Here is a 17,484-nt window from a genome sequence, read left to right on the forward strand (position 1 = left end):
TGCTACCCCTTACCCGGCGGTGCTCCACGTGCGGACCCCTCCCCGACACGGCTGCGGCCCCCCCAGCCCGTGTCCGCTCTCGGCCGCTGCTCGGGCTCGTAACCTCCTGCCTAATCCTCTCGGGGACGGGGCTGCGCGGGGGATTAGTGCTTCTCCTGCTCTGCCTTTGGTGGCTGTAAGCACAGCGGCTGCTCTGCCACCCCTCATTTGCTCTCAGGATGCTGCTCAGGATTTATCTTCTGCAACCAAAGGACTTGTGATTTAGTTTTAACTACTACTTTTAGCTTTTATTAGCGTTCAGGTAAAACCCTGTGCAGCACTCTGACTCCTGCGTCCACGGCTGGCACTGGCTTTCCTGGGCATCTTCAGTCACTCAGGCTGTTTAGGAAGAAAAATAGGCATTTTCAGAAATAAAAATAGAAGTTTTAGGCACAACTGCCAGAGTCAGCCTCCAGCATCCATCTCGCAATGCTCTCGGTGCTGGTGCTGATGATCCCAAAGTGAGCAGAGACCCCGCACACCATCCCCCCCCGCCTCATGCCAACACCGCAGGGACACTGTCGGTGCCGGTTTGGGACACGGAGCTGTTCCCTGTGCGGGGACAGACCGCTCGGCCCAACACCTCCTCATCCCGCCTGCCTCCCGGCAGCCACAGGGCCGCTGCCCACCAGCCGGACCCAGGAGCGGGCGCCTGTGCCCGGGCGGCGGCGGTTCGGCTCTGCCCCGATCAATCGCTGCCCCGGGGCCGCTGCCGCCAGAACAGGCTGTCCCCTTCCCCGTGACAAACACTGCCAGAGGCAGAACCGCTGCGTTTTCCCGTCCCCACAGCACCCCAGTGCGAGTCACACGGACAGCGGAGCTGACGATTGACACTTTGCCACAAAAAACGCCCATCTGCACACAGGACTCAAACCCACGTGAGCCCTTTGCTGCTTCTCTGCAGGAAAAGGTTCTGGTGCAAAGGTGCAGCGTTTCCTCAAGGTCAAAGAGGTGCCACGACGATTTTACCCTCTGAAGTTCAGGTGCTCTTGCAATCCGTGCTTTGGAACAGCAGCAGGAGTGGGAGAAAAACTGCTTTTGTACCGAGGGCAAGTAACCAAAAACCATCAGCTAAAAGACTTTTTTGCAGAACCACGGAAAAACAAGGCCTTTTAGGAGTTTATGCTGTTTCCTAGATCTTCCACCTCCCTGTATTTAACCTCTGTAACTTAAAACACAAAGAAGTAGGGCAGCTTTGCAGCTCTCCCGTTAAGCTGTTACATCCCACCACCCCCCCGTGGATAAGCGGCCGTCGGCCCCTGGCAGCAGCGCCCGCGCTCGCTCCGCCGCGGGATGAGCCGGCTCCCACCAGAGCTGCCCTGGTCCCCCACCCAGGCAACGGCACACGGCAGCACCGCGCTCCCGTACGTCCACCCGCGCGCCGGCACCGCGCTGCACCGGCTGGGGGCCGGGGGCAGCCGACAAGGACCCGCCGCCTGGCAAGCAGAGCGCAGCGGAAGGGAAGGACCAGCCGGCTCCGACCCGCGCCCACCGGGGTCTGTGAGCCATCCCGCTCCCACGGCGCTCTCCCCATCGGCAACGCTGAAGCAGACGCGAGCGCGTTACAGCGCCGGTAACAACTCGCCGCCCTGAGAAAAGCAAAGCTTATTGCAACATCAGCGTGGGTATCTCGACCTGGCTACTGTGAAAAGCACCTAACGCTCACCCCTCCGTGTACCCTTCCAGTGGCAACCCAGCCCGCTCATCCCTTATCTGCGGGCATTCCGCCAGCATCAGCAAGAACTCACTTACGTCCAAGTCCTACCTTGAAGCAGGATTAGTAGAAGGCAGCTGGAGATTAGTGCCTGGCAACCCTTTCAAGTACGCAGTGTTTTGTCTACCAGAGGAAAGAAAGCACAAAGGAAACCTCCAAAGGGTCACGAGGCAGGGAACAGCTACTATGTGAAAGAGGAAGAATTCCAAAGTCCTCATTAAGCAGACGGAGAATAAAAAGGAATCAAATCTTGGACCGAACAAAACATGAGAAGAGAGACAAACATGTAACTTTATTGTTTATGTACAAATGACAGAAGTTTGTATTAAAAAGAGAATCCATCCAACCTCCAAGATAGCAAAGAGCAAGATGGCTTCGAGCTCCAGCTTTCCCTGCATCTAAAAGCACTGCGTAAACTTTAGGGGATGGTGTTTAAAATCAGAGAAAAGGGTTAACCACCTTCTCCTCTGCTTGACTAAGAATCAAAATGAGCTGTTCCACAAAATGAAGAACCTTCCACTCTACATGGATTAAAACAAAGAAATCAAAAGTCAATTTGTTAACTATATGCTTTGGTTTAAACAAAAAAAACCCAACACAATAACAAAAAACCAAAACAAAACCAAAACTACAAAACCAAGTATCAGCAACGAAAGTAATCTAAGTCTTACAACGTGGATGGGACATACTGAATCGTACCCCAGTTCCAGTGGAAAAAGAAATCCCTCTCCATGGGTTTGCAGATGGCAGGGGTGGCAGCAGCAGGATCAGCCAATTTTAGGAAGTTCCCGACTGAGGTGGAAGCACAGAATAGCCAGGAATTCAGGACTATTACTACTACTACTACAACTACAAATACTACTACATCTTAGTCTTCCTGCAACTCAAGTGATTTTAAAATGATGCAAAGTACATGGTCCAAGATTTTCTCCCCCCGCCTTTAGAGTGAGCCGCTTCCATCTGCAGACACTTGGCCAGAGCGCTGCCATCGCGCTCCTTCGGTCGACCGGCACTTTTCTCAGCGGGGACTCATGTAGACCTAAATCCCAGAAGCATCAGTGCTGATGAGTCTAGTAGTCCTGCAGAGAGAGGAAAGGACGGGCACATTAAACCCCTTCTACCTTCAGTGCTGCTTGCAGAGCTGGGATTTTCAGTCTCCTCTCACTTCTACATACCATTAGTTGCAGGGAAAACAGAAAAGAGATTTTTTCTTGTAGCTAAACATTCAAAAGAAAGGACCCTTCGAAACCTTAGTTTGAGAATCAACCAGAACCAGATGCTTTTCATGTTCCAGATCATGACAAGACAACAGGATGCAAACCAGCTTTTTTCGTAAGAAGCGCACAGGACTAACTGTGACCCAGCCTCGTAACTCGGCTGCCTGGGCTTGTTCACTGTTACATCCACAAGACAATGCCTACTTCACACCACAATACTCCTCAACCGGGAAAATAACATCTTAAATCACAGCAGAGGGAGGCTTTTTAAGGTTAGGAGTCAGTCAGCCACTCGAGTCTACAGATGAGCAATGAAAACAATGACAGAGCACTGATACTTACGGCTCTTGGCTTTTTGTTTAACTTGAGATCAATCCTGTGGTTGGAAAGATAAGAGAAACGTCTATTTCAATACATTAAACCAAGACGAGAGAGTTCAAAGAACCAGCTACTGCATATGGCACAGGCTACAACAAAGACTATTTGGTTAATTCAATCCACATTCTCAATTCGGCTGAGCCAAATCACTGTCCCAATATTACTGGACAAGAGAGCAGCAAAGAGACGGAGAGTGGATTCTTTATTATTTGCCAAAATGCATATTCCGTCCACTCGAAAAAAGAGTTAATAAAGGTTCATAATAAAAATCACAGGGAAGTTATGCAGCATCAAGAGATAAGGTTAAATACGCATGCTCTACGTTAATTTGTTAGACGTGTAACTATGCCACAGGTAATTATTCAGACATAGTGGTAACAGTTATTTACTTGGAATAGAGATAGGAGTTTAAGATGACAGGGATTATACGAGGCAAAGGTACTGAGTTTATTACATTTTTCCAGAAGGAAATATCCAAGTCTACACTAATCTCCTTAGAAAGCAAAGCCAGAAGAATCAGGTTTTAAACTAAGTTTTTAAGTTAAAAAGTTTATCTATTTTAAAATGAAATAGAAAGGTAAAGAAGAGTGAAGTTAATTTAATTTTGCTGAAGTTATTAAATAAAATGTTACCTCCATCACGCTTTTCTGTTTTTAAAAAAAACTTCCCAGCCTAACCTAATATACATACCTACAATTAAACAGATAAACTATGGGTTAGAAAGGTCTCAAAAGGCACATTGGTGTCTACACACTAACAACACAGCACAAGTACTAATTCAAGTCAAACTTACTCAAAGTCATAATCAAACATGCCAGACGGGCTGAGGGGCAGCATTTGAAAGGAAGAAAGCAATAGAAATTAATATACTAATGAATTAAATAAATTAGTTGATTAGCCACCCTAGCGAGATTACTAAAAAATAAAATAAAATAAAAAATCATAAAGCCAGTGTTCAAATGCCATAAAGTTCTTAAGATATCTTAACCAGAACTGGGCACAAAAGCACTCCAGATTGGGCAATCCAGGGTCCCCCTCCCCAGCTGGATTTCTGGGAAAAAGAGCAGTTAGGACAGAGGCAGAGTGGTTCTACGGAGGGAGGTTGAGGTGCTGGCAAAGGAACTATCGGATCTGGGAGGGTGCAGAGAGAAAAACCCGTTTGTTTGCAGAATCGATCGAGCGGGTCGTCAGAGAGCAGCGGCTTCGTCTGGATCAATGCGGCAAAGCAAAGCTCGTTCGGGCGGAGGCGACACACAACTAAGTGGCCAACTTTGCACTCGACCATTCCCAGGACGCGCACGCGGGCACACGTCCTCGTGCTCCCGCTGCCTCCAGTGAGCGAGGAGAACACGTCAATCGGCCAGAGCTCCTCACGGTCCGGAGACGTTCCCACCCCTCACCTCGGCTTGCACACAGGAACAGTTCTGCCCCAAAACTAACAATTGCCTTTGTTGGAAAGGGCTTATCATCAAACCCGCTGCCACTGAGCAGCTTTGCGGCACTGAGCTCCTAGGAGGAAGTTTTATTGTCTCCTCCCGAAAGACTTTTTAGCCGTGAAAATTGCTGAGCACACAGAAAATAATCATCTTGGCCTCGCTGCGGTCTCAGACAGAACAGAGGATGGCTTCAGGAAAGACACTGTAACTTCCATCCCATTCCCTGTTTTTAACTGTTGAACTGCCTATTCACACCAGTTCTGCCCAGTCTGAACCCAACTTCCCGCACTGCTCTCGGTGCCAGACAGAGTAGAAAGTCCAGTGGAATCAGTGCACCTTCAGGGTGCCTGTTCCCAACACCTCCCAGTTCTTCAGGAACAGGTGAGCAGAACTCAAACACATGCTGGCAAACGCAAGAGCTTCTGAACAAAAAGAAACACCAATATTTCTTGTCTGTTTTCTTTCCCATTCCATGACACTCAAGAAACAGACGTGCAGGTCTCTTCCTAAAGAGCACTCTGGGCTGCACGGCTTTTTAAAGCTCTTAGCTACACTTCCAGTAGACTGGGACTGTTTTGTTGTTTGCTTTTTTTGAACCTAGATACACTTGAAAATTGTTTGGCCTTTTCTGCCAAAATTTAGGGGATAGTCAGTAACGACCTTCACCATTTTAACAGTGTTTTTATCACAGACAAACTTAATTCTTTTAATTATCTATCTGGCCATGCTAGGCATTACAAAATAGTCAATTACTAACTGCAAAAGCCTTTCCGTAACGTAGGTGTGTCTGATGTGTCTCTTAGGATGATAAGAATTGCCATACCAGATCAGACCAGGCTCCTCATGTCCAGCACTGTCCCCGGCAGTAGCCAGCATCAGCTGCTTCAGTGGAAGGAACGGAGAAGAAACCCCAAAGCAACACAACCTCTCAGTTGGGCAGTTTCTTCCTAACTCGCTAAAGCTCGGGTGATGTAACGGAGCAGAAGAATTTATATTATTTACAGCATTTGCATTGCACCCCCCCTGGGTGGGTGTGCTGTCCACGAAAGCGCTTAGAGTTTCTCTTAGACTTTAAGAATATTTTAGAGTTTGTTTGCAATAGCAATTTTCTTAAGCTGTACTTGTTTTGCAGATTGTTTCTCTGAACTTGTTTACAGATGTAGTTTCTTGTGTTACTCCTGAACTTCTTTCCAATCGTCTACAAGCAAAAAAAGAGTTTTGAACTGCTTTGGATTCCCAGGTTATGAGGAACCAAAGGGACATCCAGTACTTTAGGATGTTTGCCCAATTAAGACTGCTGTAGGAAGAAAAGTCTGATCTAAGGATTAAAGACACGCTAATGACTTAAAATCTAACGAAGGAGGAAAAGTAGTTAAACATTTTTCAAGTACTATACCTACCTCCATATCCCCAAACCAACCTTGCCCCAGCAATCTTTGTAAATTTTTACCACTTTCATTCTTGAAAGCGTTTCTCTCTTGCAACTGTGTGGGAAGGTGCCTGGAAGAGGAAAGCCCAGCCAGATGCAAAGCCAACAAGCCCAAAGTCAGCTTCCCCTCGGGGTGACTGCACAGTGCACTGCCGTACCCTGCAGAAGTCCTTGGGCTACCTCTGCTGAGGGGCACTGAGACACGGGTACGCAGCGGGTTACGTTGGCCCATGGAGAGCAGCGCTGCCAGGCAGGGGGTTTATCTCGGATTTCTGAGCCACCGGCCCACCACGATGCATCGTGCCTTAGGGGCATTCCTTAAGGGGCAGAACTGGTCATCTGAGTTCAACGGGAAAGAGTTCAGGAAAGCTTTGTTTCACATGGATTTCAGGTCAGTTTAATAAAAAACACTTTGAGGTTAACGTGACAAAGCAACTCTTCCATGCCACAATCAAAAGAGATTCAGTTTGGGACACCTGGAGTGCAAATCTTACTGAAGAGCAGCCACAACTCCCAAAACATTCCAATTCACTTTTTCACCCTTCTCTTCCAAAGAAAGTGCCAACATTCCTGTATCTTACTTGGTTCTGCAGAAACCAAGAAGTGAGCACAGGAGGCCAGGACCGCAGTCTTCCTCCACTGGAAGAAGACAGCTTTGTTTCTCCTGGACAGACAGGAGGGTTGAAAAGGCCAGTCAATGGCACCGCTGTACCAGAGCTGGGGTTGGCACCCTGTGCTGACTGCTTAAATTCCTCAGCACACCTTCCCCTCCTCGATACAACAGGGTCCTGATGGAACACTACAGGATGCATACAACTAAAAACCAGAGAAATTACCAAAACAAATGACCTGAGCTGCTCATTATTCTAACAAGTTACTAGTTTCTTGCACATAATAAAGGAAATTCAACAACAGCTGCCCATTCAGAAGGCATGACAAGAAGGCTGCTGGTACCACTAACCTGTGTCGATTTTTGTTCTTCCGTTTTTTGTGGCTGCTGTGGTGGCTCCCAGAAGAAGTGGAGGAAGCAGCTTTCTGGGGTTTCACCCCCTGCACAGACCCATCCAGCTCTTCAGCATCCTCCTGGCTGGGCTCATTCTCCTGATTGTGAAAGTCTGGAGAAGTGTCACTTTCTGTGCCGCTGCCTGGCTCCCCTAAAGCACGACGAGCACAGAGAACACAACGGTTACCTCCCCACAGCTCACATCCCGGCCGCCCCGGCAAAGCCCTGCACGGAAGAAGCCACCCACAGCAACAGCACACGGGGCAGCAGAGACACGCTGAGCCTTATGGCACCAGGAGGCAAATAAGAGAACCTGAAAAACACTCCTGAAGGACAGCAAGCTGCGACCCAGCACACGAGAACTGATTACCAGAACATTTTTAAAAATCCTGAACAGAAGCGGCTCCTCCCCACGTCATTTGCAACGGACCGACACACGAACAGAAACCCACAGCTTCAGCTCCTCTTGCCTCTTTCTCCAAAGAGCACCAAATCCATTTAAATAAGTTTTACGCCCCACAAGCCCTTTCTGAGCATAAAAGTTTACTCGTGAAAGGAAGCTCAGCTTTCCTTCTGTTTCTCACAGGGCCACTTTGCTGACTGGTGCAGCTACAGGTTGTGCTGGAGCACTCCGGAGCCGGCCCCAGAGAGCAGCCGCGGGTCCCTGGCCGGGAACGCTGCGGGGGAGCAGCGAGTACCGCATGGATCCAGACCACTGGAGACAGCTGAGTAGTGGGGAGAAGTGTCGTTCTTTCCAAATTCTGCGAGAAATGAACAAGTGACTTACGCTTCTCAATGAGCTGGTCCTGAACTCCAGCTAGAGCACTGACCGCCTGGAAAACCGAAAGGGACGTTAATGAAGGCAGTAATTCACTCGCCACTTTTCAAACGCTCGAAACCGCAGAGATCACCTGCAGAGAAAGGCACACCAGGCCTTTGCTTCAAAGAGCCCACAGCCCGCGCCAGCACGGCAGGACGGGGTTAGGAGCAAGAAGCTGTAACATGGCAGTGACAAGTGCGTGGCACGGGTGGCTCTTGGCTGCGGCTCCTTTTGACCCCGCTGGGCACCAGGAAAAGGGTTTCTGAAAGAGGCTGTGACGGGGAGCAAAGATGCTCAGGTCGGGGGGGACAGGGCAGGCATAGGAGCTTAAACGGAAAACTGGTCCTGCCGCATCCCTGGCGACTGCCGCGGGCCCGGCGGCACCGAGGGACGGGGAGAGGGCCGGGACGGGGACCCGACGGGACGGGGACGGCCGCTCGGCCCCGCCGGGGCGCGGCGCGCACTCACCGCTGCCGAGGTGACCGAGGACTTGCTGAAGAGCCGCTCGGCCTCCTTGAACTTGCGGTTCCTGCGGTCGTTTTTGCTGTTGGAGTTCCTGAAAGAGAGCGACCCGAGATGGCGGGGGCCCGGCGGGGCGGGGGGCCGGGGCCCGGCGGGCGGGGGCGCGGCGGGACTCACTTCTGGTTGGTGAGGTAGCGGTCCCAGCCGCGGATGATGTTCCCGTACATCTGCGTGTCCTCCAGGTAGCTGCCCTCGAAGGCGTAGATCTGCCGCTCCAGGTTCGCCAGCGTCTCCTGCCGGGCACAGCGCAGCGCATGGACCGCCCGCCCCGCCCGCCCCGCGGCCCAGGCCCCGCCGCCAACCGGCCCCGGCCCCGCCGCCAACCGGCCCCGCCGCCCGCCCGCCCGGCCGCGGCGCCGCCGCTCACCGCCAGCTCCTGCTTGCGCTTCACCAGCTCCGCCAGCTCCCGGCGGGTGTCGGGGATCTGCGGGGGGCCCCCGGCCTTGGCGTGCAGCGCGGCCATGGCGGCGGCGGCCTGCGCGGGCCGGCGGGGCGGGGCGGCGGCGGCTGCGCTGCCGGGAGGGGCCGCCGGGGGCAGCGCCGAGCCGGGCCCGGCCCCGCCGCTCCGCTCCGCCCCCGCGGGGGCGGCCCCCGCCGTGCCGCAGCGCGGGGGCTCCGGGACCGGCCGCACCGGGACCGGGAAACTTCACACGGAAAACAGAGCAGCGGCGCGGGAGCCCCGCTCAGACCCCCCTCGGCCCGCGGCCCCTTCCCCGGGACGAACCGGTAACGGCCGAGCGGGGAGCGGCGGCTGCGCCCCGCCGCCGGCCCCGGCCCGCGCCTCCCGGACGGGCCGCAGCCGGCAGCTCCGCCGAGACCGGCGCAGAAGCGGAGCGAATCCGACCGAGCGCGGGGGGGTCTCACCGGGGCGAGGATGCTGCGTGTCCCGGTCCCACCGCAGCTGCCCCCATCCCAGCGCCGCCTGGGCCCGCCCCGGCCCCGTGTGGCCGGTTCACCCGCCCCCAGCGAGGGGCGAGTTCGCCCGGCACGGCACGGATCATCCCTGCCTTCCCTATTCCTGGGTGCCACCCTGTCTGCCACGGGGGCAAACAGCCCCCACCAACAGCCTGGGCACAGGAAGGGCCACCCGGGCACCGAATGGGCCACCTGGGCACAGAACGGGCCCCCCGGGCCACATGCAGGTAAGAAAGGCCGGAGCAGAGGGGTGCGGTGCCCACCCCTGCCTGCTCTCAGCAATACAAGTCGTGCCAATTTTTTTAATAAACTTATTCGGTGCCGTTAACACTGAGTACTGAAGGTTCATCTACTTCAAGGAACATAAAGGTGGGAAAAAAGGACACTAGAAAAATATTACAACTAGAAGTAATTAGGGCTAAATTTACAAATTCTTTATTTAAAAACCCGTAGAGTATCTATAAAGGAGATCCTCCTAGTCAAAACTCCTACCTCCTGTGTGGAACCTACACCAACGCCCCGTATGTACAGCGCGAATGGCCCAGCCTGGGCACACAATATGCCACATCTGCACACAGGGAGTATTTACACAGCACGTATGAGTGAGCTTGTGACCACAGAACAAACATCCAGACACATCAGTAAACAGCGTGGAAAATATACACTTCTACCACAAAGCAATGGGGAGAAGATATCCAAAAATATGCAAGTACTTCCAGTGACTGGAATTGGTTTTCATCTTCCTAAAGCACTGTTTGCTTTTGCAGGGGAGAAGACTTTTAAACAAGTGACTCGTGTAACTTTTTATAAAAAAAAAATTTAAATAGTGCAAACTCTGGTTAAAACATGTCACCACATAAAAGGTATTTATGCATAATACAAACAAAAACAAGGAGAAATTGTTCACAGGGCAGGGGTGGTATCAGAAACAAAGGCCTCAGCTTTAGACCCGGACACTCAACACCCAGTAACAGTTTCAGCATCATACATGGGAACGTACTGGGCAGACACTGACCGGAACCTCAGCCCCCGAATCGCAGTATTGTCACCTAACATCTCAGGAAGCGTTTAACTTCTGTTTCAAATTATACCTCGAAATTTTCAGGTAGCATATTCCCAAAAGTTACCACAAGGCAAACCCACCACCCAAACCAGGCAAATATACAAGGGGCTTTGCAACATTTCCACCTTTTTTGGTAGCCACCCTGCTCGATTCTCCTGTCTAGCACTCCAACAGGCAAAGGAATTCGGCAAACTCTACCAAAGAAGACACGTTCCAAAATGCATCGGGTCACTCTCTAACTAATGTACCAGTTCAGTAGCATTTTCAAAGAGCTACAACAAAACAGTTAATAAAAATAACTTTAAATATGCCAGCTGTTTTACATCGTTTCCTAGAAGAGGACAGTCTGTCAACACTTGTTGAGTATTTCCAGCATCAGAACTTCAAATCCAGGTGCTCTTTCGCTTGTCGGGGGGAAAAAAAGCTGCATTTTTTGATACGCAGAACTATCAAAGATGAGTGAAGTCCCCCAAAAGAAACTATAAGAACAGATCAGCAACAGAAAAAGGACTTTAAGGCAACAAGAGGCATCAGTGCTGCAACGCTCCAAAGTTTGCATCCCATGGCATGTTCGACTGCGAAGAATTTCTCTCCCCTGCCCTCCCCTCCACTTCCTCCTCGTCTGTTAACTGTCAGACTCTTCCTCCTTCTCATCGTCATCATCATCGTCCTTTGTGTTAGCCTCAGATTTATCCGAAGACTCATGGAGGAGAACGTACTCCCTGCTGCTGAACCCGAACTTCAGCACATCCTTCTCCTTCAGTTCGTAGTAGCGCTGAGGCTCGATGCGCTGGTTGTTCAGGAACGTGCCGTTCCCGGAGCCCAGGTCGATGATGTAGGGCCGCACGCGGCGGCCGACGGTGCCGTCGGCACGGGTGTACTCCACCAGCCTGGCAAAGCAAAAACACCACCTCAGTCACGACGGCGAGAGACACCCTCCTCCGAAAGCAGCGGGTCCTCCAGCACACGAGCCCCGCTGCAGCCAACACCCACCCGCGCTCGCGGGGATCTGAACGAGTCCGCCGAGCGCAACGAGCAACCGCGCGGGACCTGACAGACTGCGTCACCCTCCAGGCTGCTGATGACGTCACACCGTAACTCCAACGCCAGAGCAGACGGCTGCTCCCTACGACAGCACCCGCAGGCAAGCCCTGCCGATTCACAGACCCGCAGGCTTTGGTGCAAAAGACCAAATGAATAAAACCTCTCCTCCAAATACTTTTACTGCCAATTACACCTGCCAGTTTATTCCAGTTCAGATAATGCCCAGCACTGGGTTTAACCCCGCTGTGTTATCCGTCTCACCAAAAGGCTGCTCGTGGTTAAACGAGAGGAGCTGCAGGTATTTTTGATTACTGCTGGGACGACACGCAGCAGTCAAGCGTAAATTCCACCTCTCTTGAACATACTTACAGCGCACTCGAACCTCTCAGCTGTGCATATCCCAGGTTTTTTTGTTTGTTTTTTTTCTTCAGAAGCTCCTGAATAACCCAGTTTCACCAGCAGGCAGTCATACTTACCGGTACTGAAACACGGCGTGCTGCTTTGAGCAGGAGGGGTGGTCGATGGGGATGTCCGCGATCCGGCGGTGCCTGCCCAGCAGGTAGGCGCTCTGCCTGTGAATGTACATCACCGGGAGAAACTCATCGTTTTTGAAAGGATAGAGGCGCCACCGCTTCTTCGGGATGCGGGCCTCGGGGGGCTCGCTGTACTTAATCACAACACCTCGGAAGGTGTTGGTGTCCTCCAGCAGCGCCCCAGACAGTTCAAAGCTTGGCTTCTCTTTGTTCACAGGAGCTTTTTCTTTAGGTTTGTTATCAGATTGCCGGAGTTCTGGATCCTGGTCAACACCGCTGCCCTCGTTACTTTGTCGATGCTCCCGTCTTCGCTCGTTGTAGAGCTCCCTCTCTGCCTGCTGCTCGCGGATGTTCTGAACGTCCCTCTCTCGCTCGTGGCCACGAACTCCCGGCCTCTCGCTGGGATTCTTCCTTCTGTCCGAGTGGTCTCTGTGCCTGTCTCTGTCGCCACTTCTGTCTCTCCTGTGCTCTTGTTCCGACGGGTATCTCTGCTTTCGCTCCTCGTTTCCTCTGCGACAATGATCGTCTCGCTCCTGCAACGAAGAACCACTGAGAGTGACGCGCTCAGGATTAAAGAGCAGCGAAGCCACCTCAGCTTTTATGGAAGTCACAGTGCCAGGCAGGGAAAATGCGCGCTTGGATGCATCCGTCGTGTGCAGACGTAACGCAAAGTGACGGAAACTTATTTCCTTGGGGAACTACCCGGACCCCTGCGATTTGCACTGGATAAGGCAAGGCTGAGGAGGAGCGCGATGCGCCGCTGCTCTGCGCGCGGGAGGCTGGCGGGGACGGCCCGTGCCGGTGCCAAGGCTGCGCTCGCCCGTGACACCCGCCACTCACGGGAAGGCGCGCGGGGAGCGGCACGAGCTGCCGAGCCGCGGGACGCTCCTTCCGCCCGCACAGACGCTACGAGGCCGAGGAGCGAAAACCGCCGCGAGAAGCCGCTCCCGCCCCGCGCACGGCCCCGCTCAGTCCCCCGCGGGCAGGCCCGGGCCCCGCCGCGGCCGCCACCGCGCCTCACCTGCTTCACCCTCCCGGCGGCGCGGGGCGGGCTGCGGCTCCTCCTGCCGCGCGGGGACCGGCTCCGCCGCCCGGACTTGCTCTTCCTCTTGGGCGACCTCGGAAAGAAGGAGAGGGGAGGGGAGGTGAGCGGCGGGGCCCGGCCGCGGCAGCGCGGGCCCGCGGCCGCCGAGCGGCCCTACCTGCTGCTCCCGCCTCGGCCGCCCCGGTGCGGCCCGGCCGGGCCCCGCCGCTCCTCGGCCGGCGGTGACTGGCTGCCCCGCGCCGAGCGCGAGGCGGAGCGCCGGGGGCTGCGCTTCTCCGTCTTCACCTCCGCCTTCACCGCCGCCTCCCGCCGCCGCCGCTCCCGCCGCCGCTCGGCCGCCGCCTCCATGGCGCCGCCGGCCGCCACAAAGGGACGCGCGCGCCGCTTCCGCCCGCGCGCCGCCGCCCGGAAGCGCTTCTGCCGGGGGGGGGGGGCGCGCGCCTGCGCAGAGGGAGGGGGTGGCGCGCGCTCCGCCCGCGCACGGCGGCCGTCGCTATGGCGACAGCGGCCGCGGCTGCCATGATCCCGCCGCCGGACTCTCTGCTGCGGTACAACCCGCCGGTGCTCGTCAGCCGCCGCACGGAGAAGCGCTCCCCCGGGGTGAGCGGGGCCGGGGGTCGCGGCGCCCGCCGGCTGCGCCCCTCCCGCGCTGACCGCCCGCCGCTCTCCCCGCAGGCGCGCCCGCTGCAGGGCACCCCGCCGCCGCCCGCCCCGACCGGGCCCGTCCCGCCGCCGCGCACGGCGGCCGCCGCGGCCGAGCTGGCGAAGCAGCCGCAGGAGATCCTCAACGCCATCCTGCCGCCGCGGTGAGCGCCTGGCAGCGCCTGGCAGCGCCCGGCCGGGCCCGGGGGTGCCCCCCTCTCACCCCGCGCTTCTCGTTGCAGGGAGTGGGAGGAGGAGAACCAGCGGTGGGTGCAGGAGGTGTCCAGCGCCCCCAGCACCCGCCTGGACGTCGTCCACCTGCAGGAGCAGCTGGACCTGCGGCTGCAGCAGCGGCAGGCGCGGGAGACCGGCATCTGCCCCGTGCGCAGGGAGCTGTACGCGCAGTGCTTCGGTCAGCGCCCCGCCGGGAGAGCGCGAAACCCCGCTCCATCGCTTCCCGCCCGCTCCCCGACGGGCAGCGGCTCCCACGTCCATGTCCCCGTCAGCGCTTCCCTTTCCAGAAGGCTTAACGTAGCCTTGGTGCCCACGGGGCAGGGCTGCCAGGCGCTGGCGAGGGCGGCTGTGGGGGGCAAGGGCTGCATCCGTGCCAGCCCGCACCTCCTCGGTGCTCCGCAGGGCAGCCTGGCATGACCACTAGCACCTGCCGAAGCAGCCAGCTCTGGCACACGGCATGTTGCAGTGCCTTGTCATTGGCAAAGCTGGCACTCCAAAGGCGTGTTATGCCGTAGGGGTACACCTACACGTACATACCGGTAAAAGATGCAAAGCAGCTTAAAAATCTCAGTTGTGCTTAACCCAACCGTTAACGTGAAATAACGTCAGACACCGTGTAACTGTTGAGCACTCTTACACACCCCGATGACGTGATGCTGATCTTCCAGACGCAACAGACTGCGCTGGTTTGCGCGAGATTCTTCTGGAGGCTCCCTGATAACTGCAAAATATAATTACAAATGTTTAGGCGTTTGCTGTTACAGGTTTACTGGACCAGTGCCACTGTTGTTACCACAACAGTGGTTGTACTACCACTAGGTTCTGTACTACCACTCCACTTTTATTTGCTGGCACTCAATGTACAGCTGTAACGCAACCAAAAAAAAAAAGACCATCTGTAGTAAATCCATGTTGCTTTTGTGGTGCAGAGAACAGGTAAAAGACAAACTCTAGACTCTGTTTATCCAGCGCTCCCAGATAATCGTACAGTAGCTGCTCTAACCAGATGGTTGTACCTTTCTTTAAAGACGAACTGATCCGTGAAACCACCATTAACTGTGCAGAGCGAGGGCTGCTGCTGCTTCGAGTCAGGGACGAAATCCAAATGACAATCGCTGCTTATCAGACGCTGTACGAGAGCAGCGTCGCGTTCGGCATGCGGAAGGCACTACAAGCCGAGCAAGGCAAAGCTGACATGGAAAAGAGAGTAAGTTGTGCTGTTAACCCCATAAGGCAGTTTTCTGCGCCTGGCACAACATAAGGATATTACATGTACGATTTTATATGCCATCAGTTATTTCTGTTTCCACTGGATGGCAGTAAAGATCACCGAAATACTTGTCTTGCTGTCTTCCTAGGGCTTGATTGCCCTTCACTGTTATGTGCTATTGTAGCTGGAACATTTTAAAACATACAACTTTGTCCCATCTTAACTGAGAACTTGAGAGATCTGTACTCTTTTCCAAGATTGCAGAGCTAGAAGAGGAAAAGCGGGAGTTGGAAAGACAAGTGAGTGACCAGAAGGCTGAATGTGAAGCTATCGAAAAACGTGAAAATGAGAGGCGACAGATAGAAGAGAAGAAACACACTGAAGAGGTTCAGTTCCTGAAACGAACGAATCAACAGCTGAAGGTCAGTAAAAAAAAAAAAAGTGATTCCAAATAGTGATGGTTAAAACTTCTCATTTTGTCATTAGAAAGACACAAAAATAACTTCCTCCTTACTACAAGAGTTACATTTACGATGCATTTGTGTTAACGTTCCACTTTCTTTAAATTCTCAGTTAAATGGGAAAATAGTGCTTTTGCACTCTCTGCCTCCTTGCTCAGTCAGTAGTTGGTCATTACTAGTGCACCTGGTGATCCAAACAGTATGACAAACTCGTCACTTGCCAGGGAGAGATGAGAATTTGGTCAGAAAATGGTAACTTGTTATAGTCAGCTGAAGAAGAGCGGACACATGGAGCTGAGCCCCAAATACAGAGACTTCAAACTTGACTGATGCCCCAGGAATCTCCTCCTGCATAACTTGACTGTGGGGTTATAAAGTTAGCACCCCTTCTCGAGCACAAACCAGAAAATCTAGTAAGGGCTAATTAAGGTGCTTTGTTTCCGTGCTGCTGGCCATTAGAGTCGACTCCCTGACAGCAAGACGCACCGTTTACCGCTAAATAAGAGCAACTGCGTGCTTAGGCAGTGGAGACCGCAAAATCAGAAGAGTAATTCTGTGCATACCACAGTGGTGAAAAGCTTCTGCTCATTCCTTTGCTTTTGGAAGCAAAAAGCGCCCACAACTTTTGAGTAAAGAAAAAAAAAAAAATGTTATCATAAACAACCTTTAGTGTTTCTGGCTAAAAACGTTTCCTTTACAGCGAGCTGCTTTCCTTATCTTCACTATTCCTGCAGCTTTGCCTGTCTAAGCCATTAGTGTCTTCAGGCCATCCCAACGTGTTTTAGGGCCCAAAATGGAGTAACTGTGACATCAAATCCGTGTTGCCACTGAATCCGTTTCTGCGTTGAAGTACAGGGATTTTAGCAGCTGTGCATGTAGCACTGTTGCAGTTTACTTGGATGGCAGCTCCAGGCAGAGGGCACGCTAAGGGCCCGGGAAGCTTCACCCACGACACGCTCCCGAAGCACGGGCAGCTCTCCGAAACCGAGCGTCATCTCGGGAACTGAGAAACTTGCTGTTCCCAGCTCTGTTTGTCCCAGAGTCAGTCTGTGTTCCAAATGCTACAGAGCCAAATATTTCATTTAGCTAACGTTCAGCCTGAAATCAGAGAATTCAGACCACTGTTTCGACAGCTTTTATTTAATTTTGTCTTCAATACAGCAAAAGACATTATGAGTCTTTCGCTGTATGGAACCAAGGCCAGCTCTTTTCTTCTCAGAATGCAACAAGTGTGTATGCCAAGAATGAAAAGCAAATTTATAAAACACGTAGCAAGGAATGGAAATAGCTAGGGAACAAAACCCTGGCCTGCTCCCGTCATGTATCGCAGCACCCGTCAGCTCCTCGCTCTGAGTATCTAACGGACAATTTATCACTTTTCAGCAACACGGGTTTATTTTTTAGGTTGAATCTAACTTGACTTACTGTCTCATTTGTTTTTCAGGCACAACTTGAAAGCATCATTGCACCAAATAAGTAGATTTTTTTGTGGCCCTCCAGGCAGCGCTCAGAAGAGCTGTCAGAGCAGGAAGTTTGCAATTAGTGACACAGATCTGTCTTCATTAAACAGTCTTGAATTTTCACTTACCGGTAACTGAAAGCAGCACAACTGAGTTATTTCTTTCTTTTTCTCTTGAGCTGAAATTTGAGAGCTTCGTTAATTACTGCACCCTCTTTCAATGCTGTCTCAGCATTCAGCTCCTTGAATACTGAACCTGTCTGGGACTTGCCTGTTGGTAATATGCTAGATAACCTTCACAGCAACAAACTAATAAACAT

General features: G+C 53.1%; 3 protein-coding genes across 7 annotated transcripts; 1 reads left to right on the top strand and 2 right to left on the bottom strand.

The window, feature by feature from the left end:
* Window positions 1-283: 283 nt before the first annotated feature.
* Window positions 284-9,021, bottom strand: MEAF6 (MYST/Esa1 associated factor 6). 4 transcript variants are annotated; one of them, XM_086626137.1, is made up of 7 exons: window positions 8,926-9,021; window positions 8,676-8,791; window positions 8,505-8,592; window positions 8,004-8,049; window positions 7,175-7,367; window positions 3,313-3,346; window positions 2,790-2,832 (listed from the first exon to the last, which is right to left on the bottom strand). In XM_086626137.1, the coding sequence occupies exons 1-7, from the start codon at window positions 9,019-9,021 to the stop codon at window positions 2,824-2,826; spliced, it is 582 nt and encodes a 193-aa protein (XP_086482263.1). In that variant the 3' UTR covers window positions 2,790-2,823. The 4 variants fall into 4 exon arrangements, with proteins under 4 accessions (XP_086482266.1, XP_086482264.1, XP_086482263.1 ...); XM_086626139.1 differs by lacking the exon at window positions 2,790-2,832 and adding an exon at window positions 3,981-4,038 and having other exon boundaries at window positions 3,312-3,346; XM_086626140.1 differs by lacking the exons at window positions 2,790-2,832; window positions 3,313-3,346 and adding an exon at window positions 284-378.
* Window positions 9,022-10,143: 1,122 nt separating this feature from the next.
* SNIP1 (Smad nuclear interacting protein 1) lies at window positions 10,144-13,509 on the bottom strand. Its single transcript, XM_086626103.1, has 4 exons — window positions 13,316-13,509; window positions 13,135-13,231; window positions 12,057-12,646; window positions 10,144-11,426 (listed from the first exon to the last, which is right to left on the bottom strand). The coding sequence occupies exons 1-4, from the start codon at window positions 13,504-13,506 to the stop codon at window positions 11,162-11,164; spliced, it is 1,143 nt and encodes a 380-aa protein (XP_086482229.1). The 5' UTR covers window positions 13,507-13,509; the 3' UTR covers window positions 10,144-11,161.
* Window positions 13,510-13,632: 123 nt separating this feature from the next.
* Window positions 13,633-17,417, top strand: DNALI1 (dynein axonemal light intermediate chain 1). 2 transcript variants are annotated; one of them, XM_086626167.1, is made up of 6 exons: window positions 13,633-13,758; window positions 13,834-13,964; window positions 14,043-14,212; window positions 15,063-15,241; window positions 15,502-15,666; window positions 17,150-17,417. In XM_086626167.1, the coding sequence occupies exons 1-6, from the start codon at window positions 13,654-13,656 to the stop codon at window positions 17,183-17,185; spliced, it is 786 nt and encodes a 261-aa protein (XP_086482293.1). In that variant the 5' UTR covers window positions 13,633-13,653; the 3' UTR covers window positions 17,186-17,417. The 2 variants fall into 2 exon arrangements, with proteins under 2 accessions (XP_086482293.1, XP_086482292.1); XM_086626166.1 differs by having other exon boundaries at window positions 13,654-13,833; window positions 13,918-13,964.
* Window positions 17,418-17,484: the final 67 nt, after the last annotated feature.

The sequence above is a fragment of the Tauraco erythrolophus genome, chromosome 24 (genome assembly GCF_009769465.1).
Source record: "Tauraco erythrolophus isolate bTauEry1 chromosome 24, bTauEry1.pri, whole genome shotgun sequence".
Lineage (NCBI taxonomy): Eukaryota > Metazoa > Chordata > Aves > Musophagiformes > Musophagidae > Tauraco > Tauraco erythrolophus.